Source organism: Equus przewalskii, chromosome 9 (assembly GCF_037783145.1).
Source record: "Equus przewalskii isolate Varuska chromosome 9, EquPr2, whole genome shotgun sequence".
In the NCBI taxonomy this organism is placed as follows: Eukaryota; Metazoa; Chordata; class Mammalia; order Perissodactyla; family Equidae; genus Equus; species Equus przewalskii.
Window position 1 is genome coordinate 11,092,026 of NC_091839.1, and position 25,615 is coordinate 11,117,640.

Consider the following 25,615-nt stretch of genomic DNA (forward strand, 5'->3'; position numbering starts at 1 on the left):
CATCTGTCCCAGATCTCCGGGTTCAGGATCCATAGCTGGTTGATGGCTGTAATGTAAACTCTTGAGGGCAGACCCTTGCCTTGGTCATCACAGCCTGGTAGTTTAATGACTGGCCTTGAGGTCAGCCAGAAGCTGGGTCTGAATCTCAGCTCCCCGCCTAATCAGATGTGTGACCTTGAGCAAGTGACTCAATTTCCCCATCCATCAAATAGGGATATAATACCGGGTTTCACAAAATCAATCACCGCATTTTAAACAGCTATAATAATTTAAACATATAATTTATATATTACATATTTAAAAATATAGAATTTGTAGATTAAATCAAGGACCCAAGAAACAATAGGGAGACATAAAAACAACATGCTGCCACGTCAGATGGCACTGTGTCTGTACCTAAGTTACAGAAAGTGCAATTGACAGAACAGGAATTGCCAGCTCAAAGATATAGTATTCCAAACTTGATTATTTAAAATTTTAATAGTGATTAGCAGCAGATTTTTTTTTTTTTTTTTGCTTGAGGAAGATTGGCCGTGAGCTAACATCTGTGCCAATCTTTCTCTATTTTGTGTGTAGGATGCTGCTACAGCATGGCTGACGAGTGTAGGTCAGCACCCGGAAACTGAACCCGGGCAGCCGAAGCAGATCGTGCCAAACTTAACCACTAGGCTATGGGGCCAGCTCCTGGGTTATAATTTTTTTAATTCCTTGGTTCAAAATTTGTAAGAATCAAAAATGGGGTGAGTAATTTTGGGTGCCCTTTAACACCCACCTCTCAGGTGCTGGGTCCGCGTTACCTGCTCCCCTGTTGGGACCCAGACGTCAGACAGGGAGACCCTTTTTACTCCCTCTTGTTTTAGGAGATGACTCAGGAGGAAGGGCTGTGACCATGCCACCCCCCTGGACACACACCCTGCTTTCCCGAGGGGCACCGTTATATTCTTCCTTTATTGGCTGTCCTTGTATAATACAAATCTGCAAGTTTAGATACAAAAAAATCTGGAAACAAAAGATAGAAAAGTACCCGCCAGGCACCCCCCCCCATCTCCCCGGACCCCTCCCCAGCGGGCACCGACGTGAGGTAACTGAGGATCTCCTCCCCCTTCCCCCTACCCCGCCTCCTGGACCCCCAACTTGGTTCCTGCCCCCATGAGACCTTGGCCCAAAGAAGAGGTGGGCCCCATGTTGGGGGCAGGGGCGACAGGGGTGAGCACAGCATTGGCAGTGAACGCAGCGGGTGGGCCAAGGGAAGCCCTTTGCTTGTGCTGTGTGTGGGCGGAGGGGACGACCAGACTTGGGGTGGGCACTCGGGGGGCGCCCTGGAGAGCCCCTAAGTGGGCACCCCTCCTGCATCCCACCCAATACTGGAAGGTGGAAGGTCAACAACAGAAACTAGGAAATGTAACTTGAACGGAGGGCGCTCAGTGGGACTGTGGCCATCCCCCTGCGTCTGGGGTGGGGGGAGAGGGGCATTGCCAGCCTGAGTCCGGCAGTGAAATAGGTCCCTTCGCCAGGCTGCATCCGTCCCTGAATTCCATCCTGTCGCAACCTGGGCGTCACAATGTTGGTTCTGTAGTGGCTGGGGGGGAGGGGGTGGTCAAGAGAAGGGGTTAGAGGGGGTGTTGGGGGCCCAGCCCCAGGGAGCAGGGCTAGGGGAGAGGATGCCCCCCACTCCCAGGCGTGGGGCACCTGGAGATGAGGGGGCGGGCAGCGTGGCTCGGGCTACAGTTCAATCTCGAAGGTCTTCTGCAGGTCGCCCGAGAAGGGGTTGGAAGGCTTTTCCACAGCGGGTTTGCCTTCTAACGCTGCCCACTGGGCCTCAAAGGGGTCCAACTCAGGGGCCGGGGCCGGCGCGGGCTCCGGGGGCCAGGGTGCCCCATTGGGGCGTGGGCGGGCCTGGCCCCCAGGGGCACTGGGCACAGTGGGGGGCGGGAAGGCCCCAGCTTTCCCGAGCAGGGTGGCCGGCTGGGGCTGCAGCTGGGCAGCTGAGCAGAAGGCGTTGGCCACCATCTGTGAGGGTGTGATGCCCACCACGGGCACCCGGGGCATGGGCGGGTAGCCCAAGCCCGGGTAGGCGGGCACAAAAGGGGGCTGCATGTGTGGGGGCGGCAGGAACACGGCCACCTGGGTGGGGGCGGCATCGAAGGGCCCCATGGGGGCGGGGAAGGGCTGCAGGGCGGGGGGCACGGCGGGCACCGGGGCCACTTGCTGCTGCTGCTGCTGCTGCTGCTGCTGCGCTTTGGCTGCCTGCGACACCTCCTCTAGCCACCTCTCAGCCTCCGAAGGGGTCCGCTTGTGCCCGGGCTGGAAGGCAGCTGCAGGGGGCACGGAGGGCTCGCCCCAAGCAGAAGTCCCTGGAGAGAGGAGAGAGGCGGGTGAGGGGCATGGGCTGCGGTGGAAAGAACCCCGGGCTGGGCATCAGACCCTGCAGCCAGGCTGCCTGCCTTGAGTCCAGCTCTGTTCCTCGCCAGCTGTGTTGATGCTGGGCAAATGGCTTAACCATCCTGGACCACGTGAGGGGTCTGCAGTGCTGAGGAAATACACTTCTGAGATGTCAGGGTTATCCTGAGATGGAAAAGCACAGGGAAGACTGACAATCACCCGGCCTGGCTTCCCTTCTGATTGGTCAATGCTGAACCTGTGAGTAAACACTGTTAATATCACCCTTGGTTCTGACATTTTGCTGACGTGCTGTCTTAGGAGGCCAAGATTCTGACTGCATGGATTGTTCCCGGAGCGTACTATTCTCACATACTGGGTAAGGTTCAACGGCTTTCCGTTTGTGTTGTCTAGGATTCTACAGTTCTAAATTTACGTTCTTTGCGATTCCAAGGTGCTTCTTGGTTCCAGGATAAGCTCACGGTCTAGGGTTCCATGGTGCTGGTTCTCAGTTCTTCTAAAGCTGTGAGGTCCCAAGGTTTCAGGGTTCCAAATCTGTTAATCTCCTTTGATTCTAAGGCTGTAGTTTTCTAGATTTTATGGTTCTAAGACAGGAAAGGTTAAAATTGACCCCATGGTTCTAATGTTCTCTCTGGTTCTAGGATGAAGCCCGGCTCCGAGATGACCCCGTGGTCCTAAGATCGTGCTACGGTAACCCCTGACTCTGAGATGAGCCACGGTTCTAAAGTGACTCCCTGGTTCTAGAATGAGCCCATAGCTCTGAGAGGACACCGCAGGGTGTCTGCCCCAATAGAGGGGCTGAGTTTACCTGCTGAGGCTGGCGGTGGCCCTGCCGCTGGTGCGCCAGCACTGGCGAAGGACGAGCTGATCTGTGTGCACAGAGCATTGATGCCATCGCTGTCACTGGCACCAGGGGGCTCCATCTCAGGCACTGGGAAGTCAGGGAAGGGTGGAGGTCAGTGAACAGGCCCAGGCCGTGCCCTTGACCCCATGCCCTCAGGTGTCCCTCTCTTATGACCTGTGGACCTTTCCCTCGCAAGGTGTGTGGGTCAGAGGGTCCACTCTGCAGTAACCAAGTGGCCGTGGCCACAAAAATGATAACACTGTGCCTATGTCTGTGTGACATCTGAGTGGTATAGCAGCCAAGTAGTGTGTGACGTTGGTTGGCTGACAGTTACAGGGAGCCCAAACCGAGGAGGACCTGAAGACCTGTGCATAGCCACAAACCAGAAAAAATATTTAAAATGTTTAACCACATTCATGAATTAAAAAATATGTTCAACCACGTGTATGGCAAGAGCATCGACTGGTCAGAATGGATCTCGGCCATGCTGGTATTCACTGGCTGGCGATCATTTGTCCTGCTTTGGGTAGAGGACTGGGCTCCTGCTCGCCCCACCCGGCCCAGCCCGTAACATACATCATGAGGGCAGAGACGCACATGTGCCAGCAAGACAGGAGACCCTGAACAGGTGTGGTGGCCTCGTGAGGGCTTGAGCAAAGGCACATCCGAATAAACAACAGAGGACCACCAAGTGTGGTGTGTGACAAGTGCCTGTGACATTGCAGCAAGTGGCTGTCTCCAAGGGAGCATGCACGGTGTTTCAAGGAGCATCAGAAAGCAACTGGCGGTAGGAGCCAGCAGGTGTGACGTGGGGGTGCCCAGGTGGGAGGCTAGGTGGTTTCCAGGTCAATTCGATGATGACTGTGTGTGTTAGTCCAAACAGGTGTGCGGCTTCTGAGGGTGTGGCGTCTGAGTGTGACTGAAATCCAGGTGTGTGATGTTCTGGTTCTGATTCCCCAGTGTGAGCCAATCCGCCTGTGTGATGTATGAGTGGGTTGGTGAGTGTACACGAATCTGCATGTGCGACTTCCAAGTGTGTGTGACTTTTGAGTGCAGGTGACTCTAAGTGTGTGACTTCTGAGTGTGTGTGACACCTGCGGCAGAGTGTGACACCTGTGTGAGTCCGTGAAACTTCTGTGTGGCGAGTCTCATTCAGGCAAGTGTGGAACTGGTTACAGTAGTGTGAAGCTTCCCCCAAAAGCCTGGGGAGCCTGCCGCTTCTCAGGGAGCACGTGTGACAGCCCTGGGGGTGTACTTAACGTCAGGCTGCATGAGGACAGCACATCTGAGGGTGTATGATGGCCAAGAGGTCCTGCGGGACACGGAGTGAGTGTGCGTCATTCTCAATAAGCGTTGGCGTCGGCTCAGCAGTCACCTTTTGGAGTAGCCCAGCCTCCTGGAGACAGCTCAACACCTCCCACGCCAATGCCCGAGGCCAGAAGAGGTAGGTGTTTCAGATCTGGCATATGGAGGGCAGGCCAGACCGCATGACTTCACTGACAGCTGGGAGGAGAGACAACCCTCCTGCCTGTCTCCCTCGGGCAAGACATGGTCCCGTGCCAACCTCTCTCTTCTCCCTTTCCCCCGGCAGACGTTGCTTTTAGATCATGACATATGCCACCTCTCTCCTTTTCCTGGCCCGTGGCAGACATTAGGAATTAAACACAATGCTTTTTTCCCACTGAACTCTGCTCATCTCACTCCTCGCCTGGCCAGATCTCACGGCTCTACTGGCCAAATGCTGGAAGACAAGACTGGTCCTTGTAACTGCATCTTCGTTCCATGCAAAACAGGACATTTCTACTGCCTCTCTCCTATCACTGCCCACGGCAGACATTGCTAATCAATGAGGATGTGCTACCCCGTTCATTACTGTCCCTGGAAGACATGGCTAATCAATGAGGATGGATGCTGCCTCTGCCCCATCCTTTGCCCACAAGAGACATCGTGAATCCATCACTGTGGATGACCTGACCCCGTGATCCCCGTGCTCACTTGTGCCCTTCACCTCATGTTTCCATGGGCCAAGTTCTGGGAGTCTCCCCTTGGGCAAAACTCTAACGCTCCTACTGCTCTCTCTCCTCCCTTGCCCACGGCAAACTTCGCTAATTCACCATGTGGTATGCCACCCCGCTCCTTTTTCTCGCTCATGGCAGACTCTGTAAGGAGATCACGACGAAGGCCATCACTCTATTCTCCCTGCCCGAGGCACACGCTGTTAATCCATCACAATCCTCCTTTCCTCTGAGGCTGTACCCTTCACCTGGCCAGATCTCATGGCTCTACTGGCCAAATGCTTGGAGGGAGCATTAGCCTCGTGCTTCAGCCTCCTCCTGAGCAAAAACATGGCACCTGGGCAGCTTCTCTCCTCTCCCTTGCCTGTGGCAGATTTTGCTAATCAATAATGACATATGCTACCTCTCTCATTTCCCTAACTACAGCAGACATTACTAATTGATAATTCTTGTGCTACATATTTGCTATCCTTTGCCCATAGCAGACATTGCTAATCAATCATGATTTATACTACCTCTCTCCTATTCCTTGCCAGTGGCAGATACTACTAATTGATCACCATGTGTTCCACCTCTCTCTCCTTTGCCCATGGCAGACAGTGCTAATCAATCATGGTGTGTACCACCTCTTCTCTATCTCTTGCATACAACAGACAGTAGTATCGATCCTGATGTTCCTTCCACTGAGCCTGGAGCTCACCTGTGCCCTTCACCTGGAAGTCAGTGCGGCGCTGCAGCGTGGATGGCAGCTCATTCAGCCGTAGGCTCAGCTGCCGTTTGAAAGGCGAGTTCTTCTGGCTGAGTGCCGGGAACCCACGGAAGGAGCCCTGGCGGACCAGCTGCTCCAGGGGGGCATGGCGCCGGGGGATGGCGGCCGCAGTGGTGCCTGCAGCCACTGGGGTGCCTGCCTCACCCTTCTCACCAGGGGATGTGGTGGCCGGTGTCGGGGACACGTGCCCAGGCTGGGCAGGGCCGGGAGCCGCAGTGGGGGCAGCTGCTGCCTCTGCTGGAGACATGGGGGAGACAAGTGGTTAGATTCCTCACCTTGGCATTTAGGCCTGTCCTGCCCAGTCCCCTGATCATTTTCCAGGGCTTTCTTCCTCACTGCATGTGTCCTGCCCTCAAGACAGGCTGGTCAGAGCCCTGAAATGTCCCTCATTCCTACCCAAGCCAAGACCACCTCCCCCAGGAGGCCCTTGGGGAATTGTCCCTGAACCTGAGCTCTGTGTCTCTCCAGCTTTCTGCCTCTGATCTATCTTCCTCTGCTGCTCCTGCTGTTTTTGCCTCTGAGACCTTCTGTCTCCCTTTCTGATTAGTTTAACTAACCTTTGGTGCACGACCAATGTATCAGGCATTGTTCCAAGGCCTTGCAAGTACTAACTCATTCGATCCTCACAGCCATCCAATGAGGTGGATACTACCATTATCCCCATTTTACAGATGTGGAAACTGAGGCCCAGCAATGGTAAGTGACTTGCCCAAGGCACATGCTAGTCAAGGGGCCGGCTGACTCCAGTGTCTGTGCTCCGAATGACAGCCCTACCCTGACCCTCCTTCCAGCTGGTCTTTCCACACCATGCTGTCTTCCTGTCATTCTGTCTGCTCTTCTCTCTGTTTCTCCACTTCCCACCTCAAGCACCTCCTTTCTTCCTCCAGTTGCGACCCATCGTTCCAGACCCAGCTTGGCACACTTCTTCCTCTGGGGAGATTTCCAGATTGTTCCAGCCCCTCAGACTGGGCTCCCTCCACTCTGGGACTGTTCTCCCTCCTCTGGGGGTACCTGGTCTCCCCACTCAGCAGAGAGGTGAGCTCTTCAATGGCAGGGTCTCCCCACCCCTGCCAATACACAAACCCATCCCCATCCTCCAATCAGGGCCTCACCTTGGCCCCAGCCTGAATACCGGTGAGATTAAACTCAGGCCCAGAGAGGGCAGGGAGGTCACCCAGCGTTTCTTCTCCCATCTTCCAGGTGGAGGTGGGGAGGTTCTCACCCAGGCCTGGCCTGGGGCCATGGAAACAGGCTGAACCAGGGAACCACCTCTGCGCCCACCTCACGTGTGACCTCAGGAAGGCCCCTCCCTTCTCTGGGCTCCTTTCTGGACTATAAACCTGGGATGCACATCCCTACGCCGCCTCCCCAGGCCTCCTGGGAGGGTGAGGTGAAGCAGTGAATGGCCAGTCTTTTGGAATCTGACGAAAGCTCGGTAAACAACTTTGTGGAGAGCGCACTGCTCAGTACTCCTAAATGGAAAGGGCTCTGCCTACAAGTGTGGGGCCTTGAGACTGTGAATCAGCGCATAGCAATGGTTGTGTGAGGTGTTTGGCTGATCAAAACACACTCTGTAAATTCTCACTTTGCTGTGCAAGCTGTAAAGGGCTTTCCACACTGCAGAGTGGAAAGTATAATACCCTTCGGAAACAGCAAAACCCTTTGCAATCTCTAAAGCATGTGACAACATTCTTTGTAAATTCTAATATCCTATATAAATAGTAAAGAAATATTTGTAAACTGTGAAGGGCGGTGGACCCAGTGTTCTTTTGTAAACAGTAAAATATCACATACGCTATCAGGCCCTCTGTTAACTTCACTTTGCAATCTGCTTTGCCGAGGATAAAATTCTTTACAAATTCTAATGGATGATGTAAACAGTGAAATACTTTATAAGCTGTGAAGAACTTTGTAAATTTGTAAAGAGGCTTGTAAATAACCACGTAATTTACAAATAAAAGCATACTTTGTCAATGCTAATATAACAGTAAGTGATGAAAACTTCTGTTTTCCTAACTTTGTAGTTAGAAATATTTTAAACTTACAGAAAAGATGGAATAATGGAACAATGAGCGCACAGTTTCTCTGAACCTATGGTCTCCAGTGTTAATATGTTACCGTATTCGCTCTCTCTCTCCTTCCATCATTATTTTTCTGTACCATTTAAGAGTAAGCTGCAGACAACTCAACCCTAAAACCTTCAGTACGTACTTCCTAAGAACAAGGACAGACTCCTGCTAAACCACAGAACAATTTCTCACTTGGGAAACATAACATGGATATGATGCCATTAGCTAATCTACAGCCCATATTCCAATTCCCCCAATTATCCAATTCCAATCACGTGATTCCAATCACATCCTTTATAGACGTTCTTTACATATATATATATATATATATATATATACATATAATCCAAGATCCAATTCAAGATCGCACATTGCATTTATTAAAACCTGTCAAATCTCTTTAGTCTCCTTTAATCTGCAACAGTTCCCAATGGTAAATTCTTTATAAATTCTAACAGAAGCGGCATTTTCCAAAAATCTTAAAACCAGAATCCACAGTAAGATAAATAAATAAACAAATAAAATAAAATGAATTACACTGTGACTCAGCGCATAACACATTTACATTTTAAAAAAAACAACTGTTTCACAATTTATAGACTATGTGCCATTCACCTAGAATGTTAGAGTTTACCAGGTATTTTTCAAACTTTCTTGATGGCAACCCAGAGTAAGAAATGCGTTTTACATGGGAAACCGTTCCACACACACACACACACACACACACACCCCGTGCGTGCAAATACACCTACTGAAAGGGAATGATCCCTAAACTATCCTGACTCTTACTACATTCGATTACTCTGGTCTTTTCTATTCTTCTCTCTTTCACTTCTCCAAACGCCAGCCTCAGTCCAGCGAGCTAACTTCACACCCATGAACAGGTCTTGACACACAGTCTGAAAAGCCCAGGAGCCTCCCTGAGTTAGCAGAGAATACAGCTCTGGCTTGGGGCACTCTCCCGTGATTTGTGGCCCACAGAATACGGCCCAAGAACTCCTTAAACTGAAGGATGCTGTATCAGCTGTAACCCAACTTTGTGGTTGGTGCCGTGCTTGGTAAACTGTAGAGTCCCTGTGCCTTCTGCAGCGCTCCCTGCAAACTGGATCCCCTGGCCCGACCCCCACCCGGGGCCCACTCTGTGCCCAGCCCTGCCCTCTGGGCAGCACCCACCTTTCTTTTTGTCGGCGGCCTCTCGCTCAGCAGGCCGCCCGCCCCCAGACAGGCGGAAGGAGCCCTCGCGGGCGAAGCTGGTGCGGCTGGCATCGAAGGCGGCCGTGACCCCGCATTCCTTCTCCCGCCGCTGTTTCCGCTCCAGGCAGGCCGCAAAAGCACAGCCCACAGCGTGGCTCAGCCTCTCGCCCTAGGGGAAGAGGTTGGGGTGGGGGTTAGAGACACCGTGTTGTGCAGACTGGATGCCAGGAGCCCGGGGTTCCAGCAGCTAGGTGCTGGCTGACCCCAGACAAGTCCCTTCACCTCTCTGAGCCTCAGGGTGTATTTGCACCATGAGGGAAATAAATGACAGCCCCAAGTGAAAAAAGCCAGAAACAGTGAAACACTGTATGGCTCCATTTATATGAAGTTCTAGAATGGGTGAAATTAAACTGTGGTGAAAAAAGTCAGAACAGTGGCTGTTTCTTAGGGAGCAGGGTGGGAACTGACTGAGAAGGGGCAGGAGGGGACAGCCTGGGGTGGTGATGACGTTCTAGATCTTGATGGGGGTTTGGGCTACACAGGTGTATGCAGTTGTTAAAACTCAACAAATGTATACTTAAGGTTTGTGCACAGCATGTGTTTTACTTCCAAAGAAAAAGAGCTGGAAACACATATGAATTCTGCTCCATGGTATGCATGCCGGCGTGTTTAGGGGAAGTATTCTGACGCTTACAACTTTGAAATGCATCAAAAATGAGATGGATAAATAAGCGATAAAGTAAGACAGACAGATGTGAATGACAGGATCTGAGTGGTGGGCGTCCAGGTGACGGTCACCGTCCAAGCCTTTGTTTTTGCTTTTGCTGCGTGCTTGAAAACATTTTCTAATAAAATGCTGGGAGTAAAAATGACAGTTGCTGTTTCTTGAGTGCCTACTTGAGAGGCTCCAAGACCAGACAGCCTGGGATGGATGCTGGCTTCCCACTTTCCAGCTGTGTGTTCTCAAGAAAATCACTTCACTTCTCAGTACCTGAGGCTCCTCATCTGTAAAATGAAGGCCCTCATAGCACCTACTTCACAGGGTTGTTGCAAGAATTAGGTGAATTTATATACGCAAGGCATGCAGCACAGAGTGAGGCACAGGGAAATACCACATACGTGCCAGCGTAAATCTGTCCAGCTCTGGGCTGAGCCCTGACTTGCATCCTTTTACAGAATCCTCACAACAGTACCAGAGGTGGACACTCTTATGAACCCATTTTACAGATGAAGAAACTGAGGCTCAGTCAACACACCCATGATAACAAGTGGCAGAGTTGGGATTCTCATAAGATCTGTCTGACTTCTGTTTCCTAACCAAGATGCTCAGTCATTCTTAAAGTTAAACTTGGACATAGAAATCCTCAACAAAATACTGGCAAACGGAACCCAACAGCATTTTTAAAAGATTATGCATGATTATCAAGTGAGATTTATTCCAGGAATGCAAGGTTGGTTCAATATATGAAAATCAATGAACATAATACACCACATTAATAGAATGAAGGAAAAAAACCACATGATCATCTCAATTGATGCAGAAAACATTTGACAAAATCCAACACCCTTTCATGATAAAAACACTCAACAAAGTTGGAATAGACGTGAACTTCCTCAACCTAATGAAGGACATTTATGAAAAACTCACAGTTAATGTCATACTCAATGATGAAAGACTGCAAGCGTTCCCCTAAGACCAGGAACAAGACAATGATGCCCATTTCCAACACTTATATTCAACACTGTATTGGAAGTTCTAGCCATAGTAACTAGACAAGAAAAAGAAATAAAAGGCATCCAAACTGGAAAGAGAGAAGTAAAATGATCTCTATTTGCAGATGGCATGATCTTACATGTAGAAAATCCCAAAGAATCCACAAACTATTAGTGCTAATAAGTGAATTCAGCAAAATTTCAGGATATAAGATCAACAAAAATTAGTTATATCTATATACACTGGCAGTGATTAATGCAAAAATGAAATTAAAATAATAATTCCATTTATAATAGTATCTAAAAGGATAAAATGGTTAGGAATAAATTTAAGCAAGGAAATGAAAGACACGTACACTAACAACTACAGAACACTGCTGAAAGAAATAAAGACGACCTCAGTAAAAGGAAATACATCCTGTGTTCGTGGACTGGAATACTTAACATTGTCAAGGTGGCAATATTTCCCTGAGTGATCTACAGCTTTAACACAGTCCCGTCAAAATCCCAATGGACTCTTGCAGAAATGGAAAAGCCGATCCTAAAATCCATATGGAATTGCAAAGGACCCAGATCAGCCAGAACAGTTTTGAGAGAGAACAAAATAGAAGAACTTACATTTTTTATTTAAAAACTTACTCCAAAGCTCCAGTAATCAAAACAGTGTGATACTGGCTTAAGGACAGACATATAGACCCAATGAAATACAATTGAGAGCCAAGATATAGACCCAGACATCTACACTCAATTGATTTTCAGTAACGGTGCCAAGGTTATTCAATGGAGAAAGAACAGTCTAATAAATGGTCCTGAGACAAGTGGCTATTCACATGGAAAAAAAAGGAAGTTGGACCCCTACCTCACACCATTTACAAAAACTAACTCAAAATGGATCAAAGACCTAACTGTAAGAGCTAAAACTATAAAATTCTTAGAACTTGGGGCTGGCCCCGTGGCCAAGTGGTTAAGTTCGCGCACTCTGCTGCAGGCAGCCCGGTGTTTCGTTGGTTCAAATCCTGGACGCAGACATGGCACTGCTCATCAAACCACGCTGAGGCGGCATCCCACATGCCACAACTAGAAGGACCCACAACAAGAATATATGACTATGTACTGGGGGGCTTTGGGGAGAAAACGGAAAAAAAATAAAATCTTAAAATTCTTAGAACAGAACATGGGGTAAATCCTTATGACCCTGGATTTGGCAGTGCATTCTTAGGTATGACAACAAAAGAAAAATAGATAAGTTGAACTTCATCAAAATTAAAAGTGTTTGTATATCAAAGGACATCATCAAGAAAGTGAAAAGACAACTCACAGAAGGGGGAAAAGTTTTTGCTAATCATACAACTGCTAAGAGTCTAGTATGCAGAAAATATAAAGAACTCCTCCAACTCAACAATAAAAAGACAAACAACCCAATTAAAAAAATGGGTAAAGGATTTGAATAGATATTTCTTCAAAGAACATATACAAACGGCCAATAAGCATAAGAAAAGATGCTCAACATCATTAGTCATTTAGGAAATGCAAATCAAAACCACAATAAGAGAACCACTTTATACCTATTAGGATGGCTACAATAAAAAAATGGAAAATAGTAAGCATTGATGAGGATGTGGAGAAACTGGAACATTGTTACTGGGAATGTAAATGGTACAGCCGCTGTGGGAAACAATTTGGCAATTCCTCAAAAAGTTACTATGTGACTCAGCAATTCTACTCCTAGGCATACACCCAAAAGAATCAAAAACAGGTATTCAAATAAATACCTGCACACAAATGTCCAGAACAGCACTGTTCACAGTAGCTAAAAGATGTAAACAACCCAAATGTCCATCAGCAGATGAAGAGAGAAACAAAATGTGGTACCTCCATACAGTGGAATATTATTCAGCCACAAAAAGGAATGAATGAACATGCCACCACATGGATGAACCCTGAAAACATCATGCTAAGCGAAGGAAGCCAGTCACAAAAAAAACCACGTGCTGTATGATTCAATTTGTATGAAATATCCAAAAGAGAGAAATCTATGAGACAGAAAGCAGATTAGTGGTTGCCAGGGGCTTGGGATGTATGTGTAGGGGCCTGGGAGTGGCTGCTTAATGGGATGAGGCCTCTTGTAGGAGTGATGGAAATGTCTGGAACTAGATAGAGGTGATGGTTAAACAATATTGTAAAGGCACTAAATGCCATTGAACTGTACACCCTAAAATGATGGATTTTATGTGAATTTCACCTAAAAAAATCCTTAAATTAGGGAATCCGAGAACTCTACTGCTTAATGTTTAAAACCTGAAGCTCAGAAGAGGGAAGGAGGGGCTGGCCCGGTGGTGCAGCTGTTAAGTGTGCACGTTTCGCTTTGGCAGCCTGGGGTTCGCCAATTCGGATCCCGGATGAGGACATGGCACTGCTTGGCAAAAACCATGCTGTGGTAGGTGTCCCACATATAAAGTAGAGGAAGATGGGCATGGATGTTAGCTCAGGGCCAGTCTTCCTCTGCAAAAAAAGAGGAGGACTGGCAGCAGTTAGTTCAGAGCTAATCTTCCTCAAAAAAAAAAAAAAAAAGAAAAGAAAAAGAGGGAAAGAATTCAGCCAACGCCACACTCTGTACCCAGAGGAGATGGCCCTGCTCTTTCCTTGCTCTGATTCTCATCCCCAAATACTTCCCCAATGACAGCAACGGTTCCTACTTATGGAACACTTACTGTGGGACTCTGTTTAGAACTTTGTGTGTGTGACCATAACGAATGCTTCCCCAGGAAATCTCTGAGCAGCCGCTGCTATGCTCCCCATTTCATAGAAGAAGAAACTGAGTCCCGGAGAGAAGTCACTCGTCCCTAAGGTCCCATAGCCAGGTGGTCTGACCCAAATCCACACTAAGCAGGTAGCATTTTATTTTCCAAAAACAGCTGCAAGAAATTTCTGGCCCCGCATGCTCTCCAGAACCTGGCCGCTCCTCCTTCAGAGGCGGAGCCTATGTCCTCTTCCCTCAGCCTGGGAAGACCTCTGTGACCACCTGGACAGACAGACAGAAGACTGCAGAAGCAATGCTGTGGTTTCTAAGACCAAGCCCAGCAAGGCAACTCAGCTTCCTCCTAGCTGGCTCCCTTGCTCATTCTCTCTCTCTCCTCGCTCTGGAGCCCTGAGCCACCACATAGGAAGCCCAGCTCTCCACGCGGGAGAGACCCTACTGGGGAGGTGCCGAGACTCCACGAAGACAGAGACATGTCTGGCCGTTCTCCTGGTGTTACAGCTCCAGACACCATCTGATTGCAACAGCATGAGAGACCCTGAAGCCAGATGCGCCCAGCCGAGCCTTCCCCAGATTCCTCACCTACACAAACCACGAGAGGGAAGAGATCACTGCAATTTTCAGTCACTAAGTGTTGGAGCCACTCGTTCCTCAGTGATGGAGAACTGATGCAACCACTGCGCTGGGCTCGGGCAACAGCAGCTGCTCCTGGCTCTGGGTTGCCAATATTTCCACACCAGCCCCTGGCAGGCACTAGTCAGGACTGACACTCGCAAATTCGTTTTGCAGCCCTAGTCTGAAAGTGTGTGTGTGAGTGAGGAAATTGGGGGCGCTGACTCACTTCGGGGGCTCAGCGCTCTTTGGAGCGGGGTTTCTGTAACAGGAAGGAATCCCTGAGTGGAGACTGGTAGCGTCTGCAGACAAAGGCATGGTTGTACTTGCTCAGGATCCATTCATCCTGCTTTTTTTTTTTTTTTTTGAGAAAGATTGGCCTTGAGCTAACACCTGCGGCCAATCCTCCTCTTTTTGCTGAGGAAGACTGGCCCTGAGCTAACATCCGTGCCTATCTTCCTCTACTTTATACATGGGACGCCTACCACACCACGGCTTGCCAAGCGGTGCCATGTCAGCACCCAGGATCTGAACCAGCAAATCCCGGGCTGCCGAAGCAGAACGTGCGAACTGAACTGCTGCGGCACTGGGTGGCCCCCAACCATTCGCCCTGCTTTTGATACCAGCACGCCAAATGCCTTTGGAGAACTCCTCTTCAACATTCTAAGTCAATCTGATGCTCCACCCTCCCCCGGCCAAGAGTCAGACCAATCCACGCCCTCTCACCAGAATTTGAACCCAGAGCCTCAGCAGTGGATTCATCTTGGCAGTGTCCCCAGGCTGCCCTGCTCTCTACTCTTGCTGATGCTTAATGCTCTGACTGCCTTTGATCTTGTGAGATTCCTCATATCCTGCCATTAATTTTATTTTGGATTTAAATTAGCCAGATTAGTTTTGCTGCCAGCAACCAAAGAATGCTGGCTAATGTAAAGGGCTGAGACAGTGGCTTCCTACCAAGTCAGGTGGGGTCTGAAGTCAGGGGCCACAGGCCAGCGCAGAATAAAGACTATATTTTCCACCATCTTTTGCAGCTGATGTTTGCATCTTTTGCAGGGATGTTCATGTAAGAAGGTTCTGACCAATGCGATGTAATCAGAAGTGTTACGTGGCTCTCCAAAAGAAGAAGGTGTTCCCCTCTTCGTGCCTCCTTCCTTTATGCAGCTGGAATGAAGACGTGAAGGCTGGAGCATGAGCATCCATCTTGGATCATGGAGTGGAAGCCATATTCCAGCATTGCAACAAGATAAAAGGAGCCACGGCCCCTGATGAGAGGGGAGGAGTCACACCAATGCCGCACTGCCAGCCTCTGGATGTCTTTCACATGAAACAGAAACAAACTTCTACCTTGCTGAAATGACTGGTATCTGTCACAAGCCTCAGAATCCCAACTGTGAGAATGCTTCTGAGAAGACAGTCCATTTGTTGCCTTCATCAGATTCTCAGAGGGGGCCTTGAACCCCCAAATATTAAGAACCACAGGCAAAATGAATGGAGGCTGAAGGAAGAGCAGGCACCCCGGGTGGTACTGTTTCAGAAGGGCCCGAGGGAGCCCGCTGGGGGCAGGAAACGCTCTACACCTTGACCTGGGTGGGGTTTATGCCTAAGCAAAAATTCGTGGAGCTGTATCCGGACCATCAGTGCACATGACTGTGTGGACATGACCCTCAGGAGAAAAGTCAGAGAAACACGAAGAACTATGGGTCGCTTAACGACGGGGACACGTTCTGGGAGATGCATCATTAGGCGATTTTGTTGTTGTGCGAACCACTAGAGTGCACTTACACAAACCTAGATGGTACAGCCTCCTACACCCCTAGGCTTTATGGTCCTAATCTTAAGGGACCACTGTCGTAGATGCGGTCCGGCGTTGACGCAAACATCGTTATGCGGCGCATGACTGGTCATGAGGAGGACGATGAGAACTGACGTCTTCCTGAGCCCTTCCTACGTGCCAGGCGTTGTTCTAAATACTTTGTATTAACCCCCTCAGGTCTCATAAGAATCCCTAAGTCAGGAGCTCCGAGTACACCCTGTTTTCCAGATGAGGACACAGGGCAGGGAGAGGAGAGGTGAGTGACCCGCTGACTCCACCAGGCCGGTCGGGGCCGGGGCTGGGATGCCAGGGCATGCGAGAGAAGTCAGCCGGCCCCGGGCTTGGGCGATACTCACGGAGTCCTTGAGCGCCAGGAAACAGTGGCAGATCCAGCGGCGGGTGGTGCCGTCGCGGCAGATGTAGGAGAAGGCCTTGTCCAGGTTGCGGTCAGGGGCACAAAAGGAGACCTTTTCGATGGTCTGGTCTACCAGCAGGTCCTGGGAGGGGCCGGGGAGGCCAGGAGAGGGACGTGAACTGTCTTGCACGTATTCATTCAACATTCCCTTAGTGTCTGCTCTATGGTCTGTCCTGAACCAGGTGGGGACCCAGCACGGCTTGAAACAGCTGTGCGCCCTGCTTGCACGGGGCTCCCAGTTTAGTGCGGGGATCAGAGCCATCACCAGATGGAGACAGCCCCAAGTCACAGCCAGGCTGCAACGAGGGAGGCACAGGCAGAAGAGGCAGGGCCGGGAGTCAGGGGGAGGCCCAGGGGCCTGCAGGAGCCAAGAGGAGGTGCATGTCCCAACTTGTCGGGGGAGTCAGGCAAAACTTCCTTGAGGAGGTATTAACTAGGCAAAAAGGCAGGGAACAGCATTTCAGACAGAGGGAACTGACTGCGCAAAGCTGTCAGTTCTGTTCAGTCATTAACCTAACTTTCATCATGTGCTGGCTGTCTCTGGTCCAGGGGCAGGGAGTTCAATGGTGAGCAACTGGACACGCGGATCTGGCCCTACGGTGCTCCCGTCTGGCTGGGTAGACTGACGATAAACACACAACAGCTAACATTTATGGATCTGAACGCTTACGCTGTTCCAGGCACCGTTTTAAACCCTTTGCATATCCTTTCTCCTTCAATGACAGGGTCCATTTATATCCCCATTTTACAGAGGACGCAACTGAGGCACAGAAGGGTTAAATCTCCTAGCTGGGGTCACCCAGCTGGGAAGCGGGTGAGCTGGGACGTGAGCTGAGGCGGCTGCTCCCCAGTCTGTGCTCTCACCCACTATCTATGCCAGCTCACAAGTAACAGCAGGACTCAACTCTGAATTATGACTGTAAGGTGTGCCAAGACGTTGTAGGAGCACATGGCATAGTCTAGAAGGGCCCTGAGGGAGGAACATCCTACAGGTGGGCAGGGACGCATTCTCAGCCTCGATCTGAGCGGGATGAGGAAAGGCGCCCAGTGGCACCCACTCCCACCCCCACCAGCCTCCTACCTTGGTCTTGTCATCCACCACTCGGAGGCCATCGGCTGACACCCAAAGGACAGACTTCACAGACTTCCGGCCCATCTGGGGTGGGGGAGGAAGATAAAGGGCCTGCTCAGGGCTGCCTCTTCCGGTCTGACCTTGCCCCCTCACTGCTCCAGCCCCTCACTCACCGCCTTCAGCTTCTTCACAGCGTCTTCGCACACGTGCATACCCCGAGACTCCTCCACCTCCACGTGGCCCAGGTACTTGGGGGGAAGGAGGGGGGAGGGGAGGACATGCCATCAGCACAGTAAGCAATGACTCCTAGCGTTCACTGAGCAGCTGCAACGCATCGCACAGTGTCCTGAGCACATCGTAGGCGTTAACTCATTTACCTGGCACCTCAACTCTACAAGGTAGGTACCCACTCCCGGCCCAGACACAGAGATGACAAAACTGAAACATGGCATGTAGGAGTGATTCCCAGCCTGCCTCTATCCCCGGGCCTTAACAAGTCCCTGTTGTCCTTCCGAGTGCGAATGTCTGCATCTCTGGGGACTGGCCCCACGCAATGACTGACGGGAGCTGGGGTACACACGGCCCAGCTCCCTCACCTATGAGTGGGATGGCTCTGTCTCCCAGATCCCCCCGTGGCATCAAGCTCAGTTGCCCACAGCCGTAGTTTAGTGACACATCCTCCACTGGCTGCCTTTTCTTCCTCACCCCCACCAGCATTTTCTGCACCTCCCAAATGGACCCCTCGGACTTAAGGGCTACTTCCAGGGGAAGGGAAAATAAGGTGGAGGGGCTGTGACCACGGTGTGTCATCACCCAGCCGGGAAGGGACTGAGTTGGGATTTGGATCTGAATCCTGCTGTCTCGCTTATAAAAGTGTAACGTGTGTTGTAAAGGGTCATGGTGGTCTAAACCAGAAAGCACTTAACAGTAGAAAGCTTTGCAAATGCTACAGAATTTCTGTGACCTTCCACTGCCCTCTGGAAATTGTGAGCTCCCACAGAATAGGGCGACTTCAGGCAGGATGTCCCCCAGGTAATATTTTCTTGGTATAAGAGAACGTGTGTTGGTGTTTTTTGTTTTTTGTTTTTTTGGGTGAGGAAGATTGGCCCTGAGCTAACATCTGTGCCAACCTTCCTCTATTTTGCATGGGGATGCCACCATAGCATGGCTTGATGAACAGCGTGCAGGTCCACCCCTGGAGATTGGAACTCCTGAACCCTGGGCGCAGCACAGTGGAGGGCACGAACTGAACCACCACACCCCTAGGCCTGTCCACGTGTTGGTTTTTAATCCCTCCTTTGAAGGGCTTGGGCTGTGCAGTCCTGCTGCGGCATGGTCCACAGTTCTCTGGGGACGGGCGTTTCTTCCGCACATGACAGGGTCTCACCATAGGGCCCAGCCCTCAGACACATGCGGACAGCTCCGCCCGCCGCCCCCACTCACCCTGACCAGGAAGCTGCACGTGCCCTTGCGCACCGCGTCCTCGTCCGCCTGCCACTGGTGTGGGCGCGACGCTTCGGGCACGTAGGCTGGCTTCCGCCGGCGCAGGCTCTGCCGTAACTTGTTCATGGTGCCCGCCCCGTCTGGTGACACAGGACAGGGGTGCGGGTCAAGGGCGGGGTCAGAGGCATGGGGCTCAAGGCGGAGGGAGACAGTGTTCAGGGAGCACGAGGTCAGCTAGCATGGGAGTAGGGTTACCGGGTTAGGGGTCACTGGGCAGAGGACATGACATTCAGGGAACATGGATCAGCAGTGGTCAGGGGACGCCCGGAAAGGGGGCAACAGAGGCAGGGGAGTGTGAGAGTCAGCAGTGGGGGTTCAGGAGACATGGACTAAGGGGCATGGCGGTTGGGGATGGAGCGCTCACAGCTTTTCGGGGTCTGGAGATTAGGGATCTGAGTCAAGAGGCATGAACATCCAAAGTAATGGAAAGGCACGGGGTTAGAGGGCATAGGCGTCAGGGGTCACAAGGTCAGGGGATGAAGTGGTCAGAGGGCAAAGGGGTTGGGAGTTGCATGGGTCAAATGTGGGGTGACTCAGAAGGTCCAGGGATTGAGGTCCAGAGCCCAGGCCAGAGGCGGGTGGGGAACGGGAGCTTGTCTCTGTGCCTCTGAGATACCGCCCCTCTGACAAGTAGGTCTAGGGTAAGGCAGGGGCCCCGGGGGCGGTGTGCACCTGTGACCATCAGAGGTAGGGGGAGGGGAGGGGGCGTGGCCAGCCACAAAGACGGTCTTCATTGATTAGGACAGTCTTCACTGACTGATAAGCCATACTGACAGTCCCAGGAGGAGGGTGAAGGGACACCCAGGACAGAGCACCAACAGCAGGGGGCGACTGTGTGTGTGTGCAAGCTGGTGTGCAGCTGGTGTGTTCCTGAATGGTGCCTATGAGTGTATTTCTGAAGGCTGTATGGAAGGACGCAGGTCTGAGAACGGCTGTTTATGAGTGTGTGTCTGTGAATGCTGTCCCTGAGGGGGTCTGTGTCCAGGAGTGTAGCTGTGGTCTGTGAGTGCAGGTCCCTGAAGGTTGTTGCTGAAGGGTATCCATGTGTGAGAGTGGCTGTGCGTGTGTGTCATGGAATGTTGCCTGTGAGGATGTCTGTTTGAGCATGAGGCTGTTGTCTTTGCAAGGGCATGTCCATGACTGTTGTCTTTGAAGCTGTGTCTCTGTGAGAGTGTGGCTGTTGTCTTTAGGACTGTTGCCTGTGACGTTGTGTCTGTGAGAGTTGCCCCAGAGACCATGTCGCTGTCCAAGAGTGCAGCTGTTGGTGGGGAGGCTGTTGTTTGTGAGGGTGTGTCTGTGTCAGAGCATGTGGCCACTATCAAAGTGAGTTGGGTCCATGGGTGTTGTTCTGAGGGGGTGTCAGTAGGCAACTGCACGTCCATGAGGGTGTGTGAGAACAGTCCAATGAGGCTGTCGTCTTTGAGAGTGTGTTCATGAGGCTTATTTGTGAGGAGGTGACTGTGTGAGAAGGTGGCTCCTGTCTATGAGAGTGCTGAGTATTCTATGTGAGACTGCGTCTGTGGGCAAAAGTGTGGCTCTTTGTGAGAGCATGGCTCCATGGGTACTGTCTGGAAGGCTGTGTCTGCTTGTGAAAGTACAGCTGTTGTCTATAAAAGTGTGGGTATGTGCGTGTTGTCTGGGAGACTACCTGTGTGTCAGAGTGTGTCCCTTGGGAGTGTGTATCTGAGTCTGTATCTGGTTAGTGTCCGTAGTCGCCTGTGTGAGGGAGCCTGGGTGTTGTCTCAGAATGTGTCTGTCTGTTTCTGTGACCCTGCACCTGTGGGTGTGGGGATGTCGGTGTGTGTCTGAATGTCCGAGTGTGTGTGTGACATAGTCTAGGTGTGTGTGTGTGTGTGTGTGAATAAGTCGGGCTGTGACGGTTACTGAGTGTGCAGGGAAGAGGTCTGAGGGTGTCCACTCATGAAGGTGATTAGGCCTCTGTGACCGCAGGGGCAGTTCCTCTGATGGTGCTAGGCAGACCCACCCAGCCACTCAGCCCCTGCCCTGTCCCCAGCTGGTCACTCACCTGGCTCCGTCCTGGAGGTTTCAGGGGGCCCCAGGGCCCCACAGGGGGCTGGGGGCAGATGCTGCTCAGGCCTCCTGGGTCTGCCCTGCCCAAGGAAGGGAGAAGAAGGTAAGAAGCTGGCTTGGGATGGGGTTCAGTCCTCTCCCTCACCCCCTCTTTGGACATCAGCCAACACCCCTCCATCTCAGGCTCCCTGATGAGAGCCCTGGTTGTCATAGCAACTGTTACTAGAGAGATGAGCCACCTGGTTGCAAGGGCCCAGGAATGAGTAGGTGTGTTTGGGGGGCATTTGTTGGGGATGTCCCAGCCTCAGGAGGCCCTCAGTACCCAAGGAGATGGTGTCAGGAGGGAGTAACCTTGCTATCTAGACACACGTCCAGGGATACACACAAACATACAGCCATATGTATACATGCAACTCATGGCCACGGTTGTCCCTAGCACCTAGTGACAGCTCTGTGCTTTTACTTACACACAGGCACAACCACAGCCACACACACCAGATGACACAGATACCCATAAATGGTCACAACCACTGTAAACATCTGGTCACATACCTGTGTTCACAGGCATACACAGTCTCCATTACGGACACTGGTCCACCTGCCCACAGGGAGTCCCAGCCTGCCTAGGCACTGCCACAAACGTCTGCTCACATCAGCTGCTGGCATTCGGTCACTTCTATTTTCTCAGCCACACACAAACAGCTGGGGCCAGGCACACCCACCAGAGTGGCACAGGCACAGCCACACCAATGACAGTTATGTTTCCTCAGGCACCCACCCAAGATCCTCATGTCACATACCCACCCACAGAGAATCATACCCAGTCAGAGGTCATCCGCTAGCACTAAGCCACACAGACACAATCACAGCACACACACTTGTCATACATAGCTCACTCCTGCATGTTGACATCTGGTCATGGATGCCTGTGGACATACTGACACGAATTTGGTCACACACGGCCACACCCCATCACAGCCATGTGTGTGATCATCTACAGCACACAGCTGCGCATGGACACTCAACCCCTTCTATCAGTCACACCAACACAACTTCTTGGTCACACACACCCAGTTGTAGGGGCACACATTTGGTCATAGTATCAGCCACACTTATGTGGACAGTCCTCCATACCCAATCACACAGAGACACTGATGGCCACGGCCCAGGTGTTATAAACACATACCCCCGCGCCCCCCAAAACACTCAAGACACACATACAACCACCCAGAGACAACCATCCCTAAGGATGGCCACACTCAGACACAGTCACAAAGTCGGTGGTGAGAGTCACAGCCATACACATTTCAGAAATGGTCATGTATGCAAAGTCACATAGCATCAGTGTCCGTAGTACCCAGCCATATATCACAGTCATAATTCCGTCACCCAACGTGCCATGGCATACCACCATAGAAAAACACATAGTCTCTTTTCATGCAAACACACAAGTCACACACACAAGTATGTAGCCACACACAACCACAGCCCCATGTGGACTGACGCATAATATCGCACACATAGAGACATTAGCACATAATTTCCATTTTACACATCAAAAGCGCACCGGCGGGTGTATGCTCAGAAAGGCAGTGACCCAGACGTAGCTTGATAGCTGCGTTTACACAGAAGACACGGTTCCTGACAGAGCCATGTACGCAGTGGCCCTGTCACCAAATCACACAGATTCAAACACAAGCAGTCCAGCATGCATGCAGACACACACACACCAAACAGTCACACAGCTACAGACACACACACTCTCACAGACATGACACAGACACAAGTACATATAGTTACCCAGGGTCACAGACATGCAGGTCACATAAAAATATAGAAGCCACAGTCACATACACACATCCGCACAAACACACACAAGTTACCTGGTGCCACCACACACAGACACACCTACAGTTTCAGTCACACACAATGAAATAACCCACTATTAATAGTCAGCCAGGGTTTCAGACCTCAACTCAAATACACAACCCAAATCACACATACACAACTATAAATGCACACGGTCACTCAGTATCAACACACAGAGCTAGTTGCAGTCATTTATACAACCTGGTCACACACACAGATGTGGCCATGAACACACAACCACTGTCATACAAACATACAAGTCACAGTGCCACCACACCACCCCAGTCACATAGGCACAATGTGACTTCGTATACAATGGCAGTCACACACCCAGAGTTGCAGGGACATTGTGTAACACACAGCCACATGCGTGACACATATAAAATCAGTTACAGACACAACCACAAACACAGTCATTGGGAGAGTCGTACATGGACAGTCATAGACACAATTCTACTTACACACGGTCACAACTCCACCCACATCTTTAGTTAGCCACACACATGCCCCAAACCAGACTCAACGCATACATTGTCACATACCCAGTGATAGTCACCAAGGCACACAAACATAGGGTCACAAAAGATGTAACCACAGACTCAACCACACAGTCACAACCACATACACACTCAAACACAGAAAGACTAAATAGTACAGTGTTCTGCACAGTGAGCAGCTATCACACACTCACACAAATGCTGAGCTCACACACAGACACAATCACAAACACTGCCAGACACAACCACAAAACAGACACACAACACAGCTACAGTAACACAAACATGGGGTCACAGTTAGCCACCTCCCCATCCGTTGCTTTCCCTTGTCCCCCCAGGTACCACACACAAAGCCACCGTAACGCAGACGCTGCAGACAGACAGGGCTGTACCCGGTCCCTGGGGAGCCGCCCCCCCCCCAGCATGAATCTGGGGGGTCAGAACTGGGAGAGGAAGGCGGCGCATTGTCTGCGGGTGGGGCTGCTCCCAGACAGCTGGGCAGCCCCAGGGACAAAAGGGGTGGCCCAGGGGACCTGTACCCTGGGACCCTTGATCACGCCTTGGGGGGGGGGGCTAAAATTTCCCTTATTTTATTCAGGCTAGGGAGGGGGTGGAGTCCCAGGCACAGGGAGCTTGTTTTGAAAAGGGTCTATTCTGGGACGCCGCCCAAGGATTGGGGGGATGCTGTGCTCAGGACGCCCTGAAGCCTGGGGACAGACTGTGTCTGGAATGCCCCCAGGCCTTGGCTTGGTGGGGACGCTGTGCCCAGGGACCCCATTCCCAAGACCTTGCCTAGACGGTTGTTGTGCTTCGAGATCCCCTCAGGCAGGGAGGCGTTGGGACTGCGTCTGGTCTGGAATCGCCTCCCGGAGGCCTTGGCTTCATATGGGGGTTGTGTCCCGGACCCATCGCCAAAACCTTGCCTGGGGGGTTGTACCTAGAATCTATCCCCCTGTCCTTGATCTTTTTGATGGGGTAGGTCTACCTCTAGGGCCTTGGCAAGAGAGGGCCTGTGCGCAAGACCCCTATCTCCCAATCTTTGGCTTGGTGGGGGCCTGTTCCTGGACCCCCACCCAGGACTACCCTCCCCAGCCCTCGCACCCTCTCTCCATCCGGGCGCTGCGGCTGCCTCCCACCCTCCGCCACATCAGCAGCGGCGCCGCCCCCCACCCGAGCCCCCCTCTCCCGCCCTTCTCACGCTGGCCGCCGCGGTGCGGGACATCCAGGGCCCGGGCGCCCCCGCCTCCCGCGGCCCCGGCTGGGCCCGGATCCCCGAGCGCTGCTGCTGCTGTGGCGGCGGCGGCGGCAGCTCAGTCTGACGCGGGCCGGGGCCGGGGGCCGGGGGCTGGCGCGGGATGCACGCGCGCGAGCCTGCTCCGCTCCCCGGAGGATTCCGTTCCGGGGGCGGGGGCGCGCCCCTCCCGCCTCAGCTCCCCGCCCCAGCCCCGCCCATTGGTCCGCCGCCTGCTGGATATGCAAAGAGGCCCCGCCCCTGCCCGGCGCCTCGCCGCTCAAGCCCCGCCCCTTGGCCGTAGGCCACGCCCACACGCAAAACACGATCCCGCCTTCCCCGGTGCGGCCACCGCCCCGCCACGCCCATTGGCCGGTCCCTGACAGGGCAGGTACAAGAGCCTCGCTGAGACCTGTCCCCAGGCTTAGGCTCCGTTCTCCTCCGTGACCCTTGACCTCAGAGCCCCCTCTGTCCCGCGTCCGACAGAGTTGCTTCGGGAGGCGCCATGCCGCCCCACATCCCCAAATGTTCCCGCTAACCCCACGGTTCTCCCAGCCCAGCGGGGGCGGGCAGAAGCGGTGACGAGGCACTTTTTGCAAGGAAGGGGAGGGGGAATGAACAGACCCCGGCGTCCTGGTGCGCGAACGGTTCGGCTTGGGGGGCGGAGGCGCCAGGCTGGGACGAGGGCGCGGTTCTGGCCGCCGCTGCGCCCCCGCCCAATCCTGTGGGTTTGGCAAAGCAGCTGGCAGGGGCATTAAGGCCCATTAGCAAAGGCGAGGTTGCTGGGAGGCGAAGGGAAGGGCCCGGAGC

At 52.0% G+C, this 25,615-nt stretch overlaps 1 protein-coding gene and 1 long non-coding RNA gene across 4 annotated transcripts; one reads left to right on the top strand and one right to left on the bottom strand.

Moving 5' to 3' along the window:
- Positions 1 to 265: 265 nt before the first annotated feature.
- On the bottom strand, positions 266 to 24,985 carry NUMBL (NUMB like endocytic adaptor protein). Of its 3 annotated transcripts, none has more exons than XM_070557823.1 (10): positions 24,773 to 24,985; positions 21,204 to 21,288; positions 19,118 to 19,257; positions 17,848 to 17,922; positions 17,684 to 17,758; positions 16,544 to 16,684; positions 9,271 to 9,460; positions 5,960 to 6,265; positions 3,209 to 3,331; positions 266 to 2,354 (listed from the first exon to the last, which is right to left on the bottom strand). In XM_070557823.1, the coding sequence occupies exons 1-10, from the start codon at positions 24,794 to 24,796 to the stop codon at positions 1,723 to 1,725; spliced, it is 1,791 nt and encodes a 596-aa protein (XP_070413924.1). In that variant the 5' UTR covers positions 24,797 to 24,985; the 3' UTR covers positions 266 to 1,722. The 3 variants fall into 3 exon arrangements, with proteins under 3 accessions (XP_070413924.1, XP_070413922.1, XP_070413923.1); XM_070557821.1 differs by having other exon boundaries at positions 5,960 to 6,262; positions 24,773 to 24,953; XM_070557822.1 differs by lacking the exon at positions 24,773 to 24,985 and adding an exon at positions 21,761 to 21,779.
- Positions 6,261 to 8,013, top strand: LOC139073497 (uncharacterized). The gene is made up of 2 exons (XR_011522299.1): positions 6,261 to 7,063; positions 7,229 to 8,013. It is a non-coding gene; the product is annotated as an uncharacterized lncRNA (long non-coding RNA).
- Positions 24,986 to 25,615: the final 630 nt, after the last annotated feature.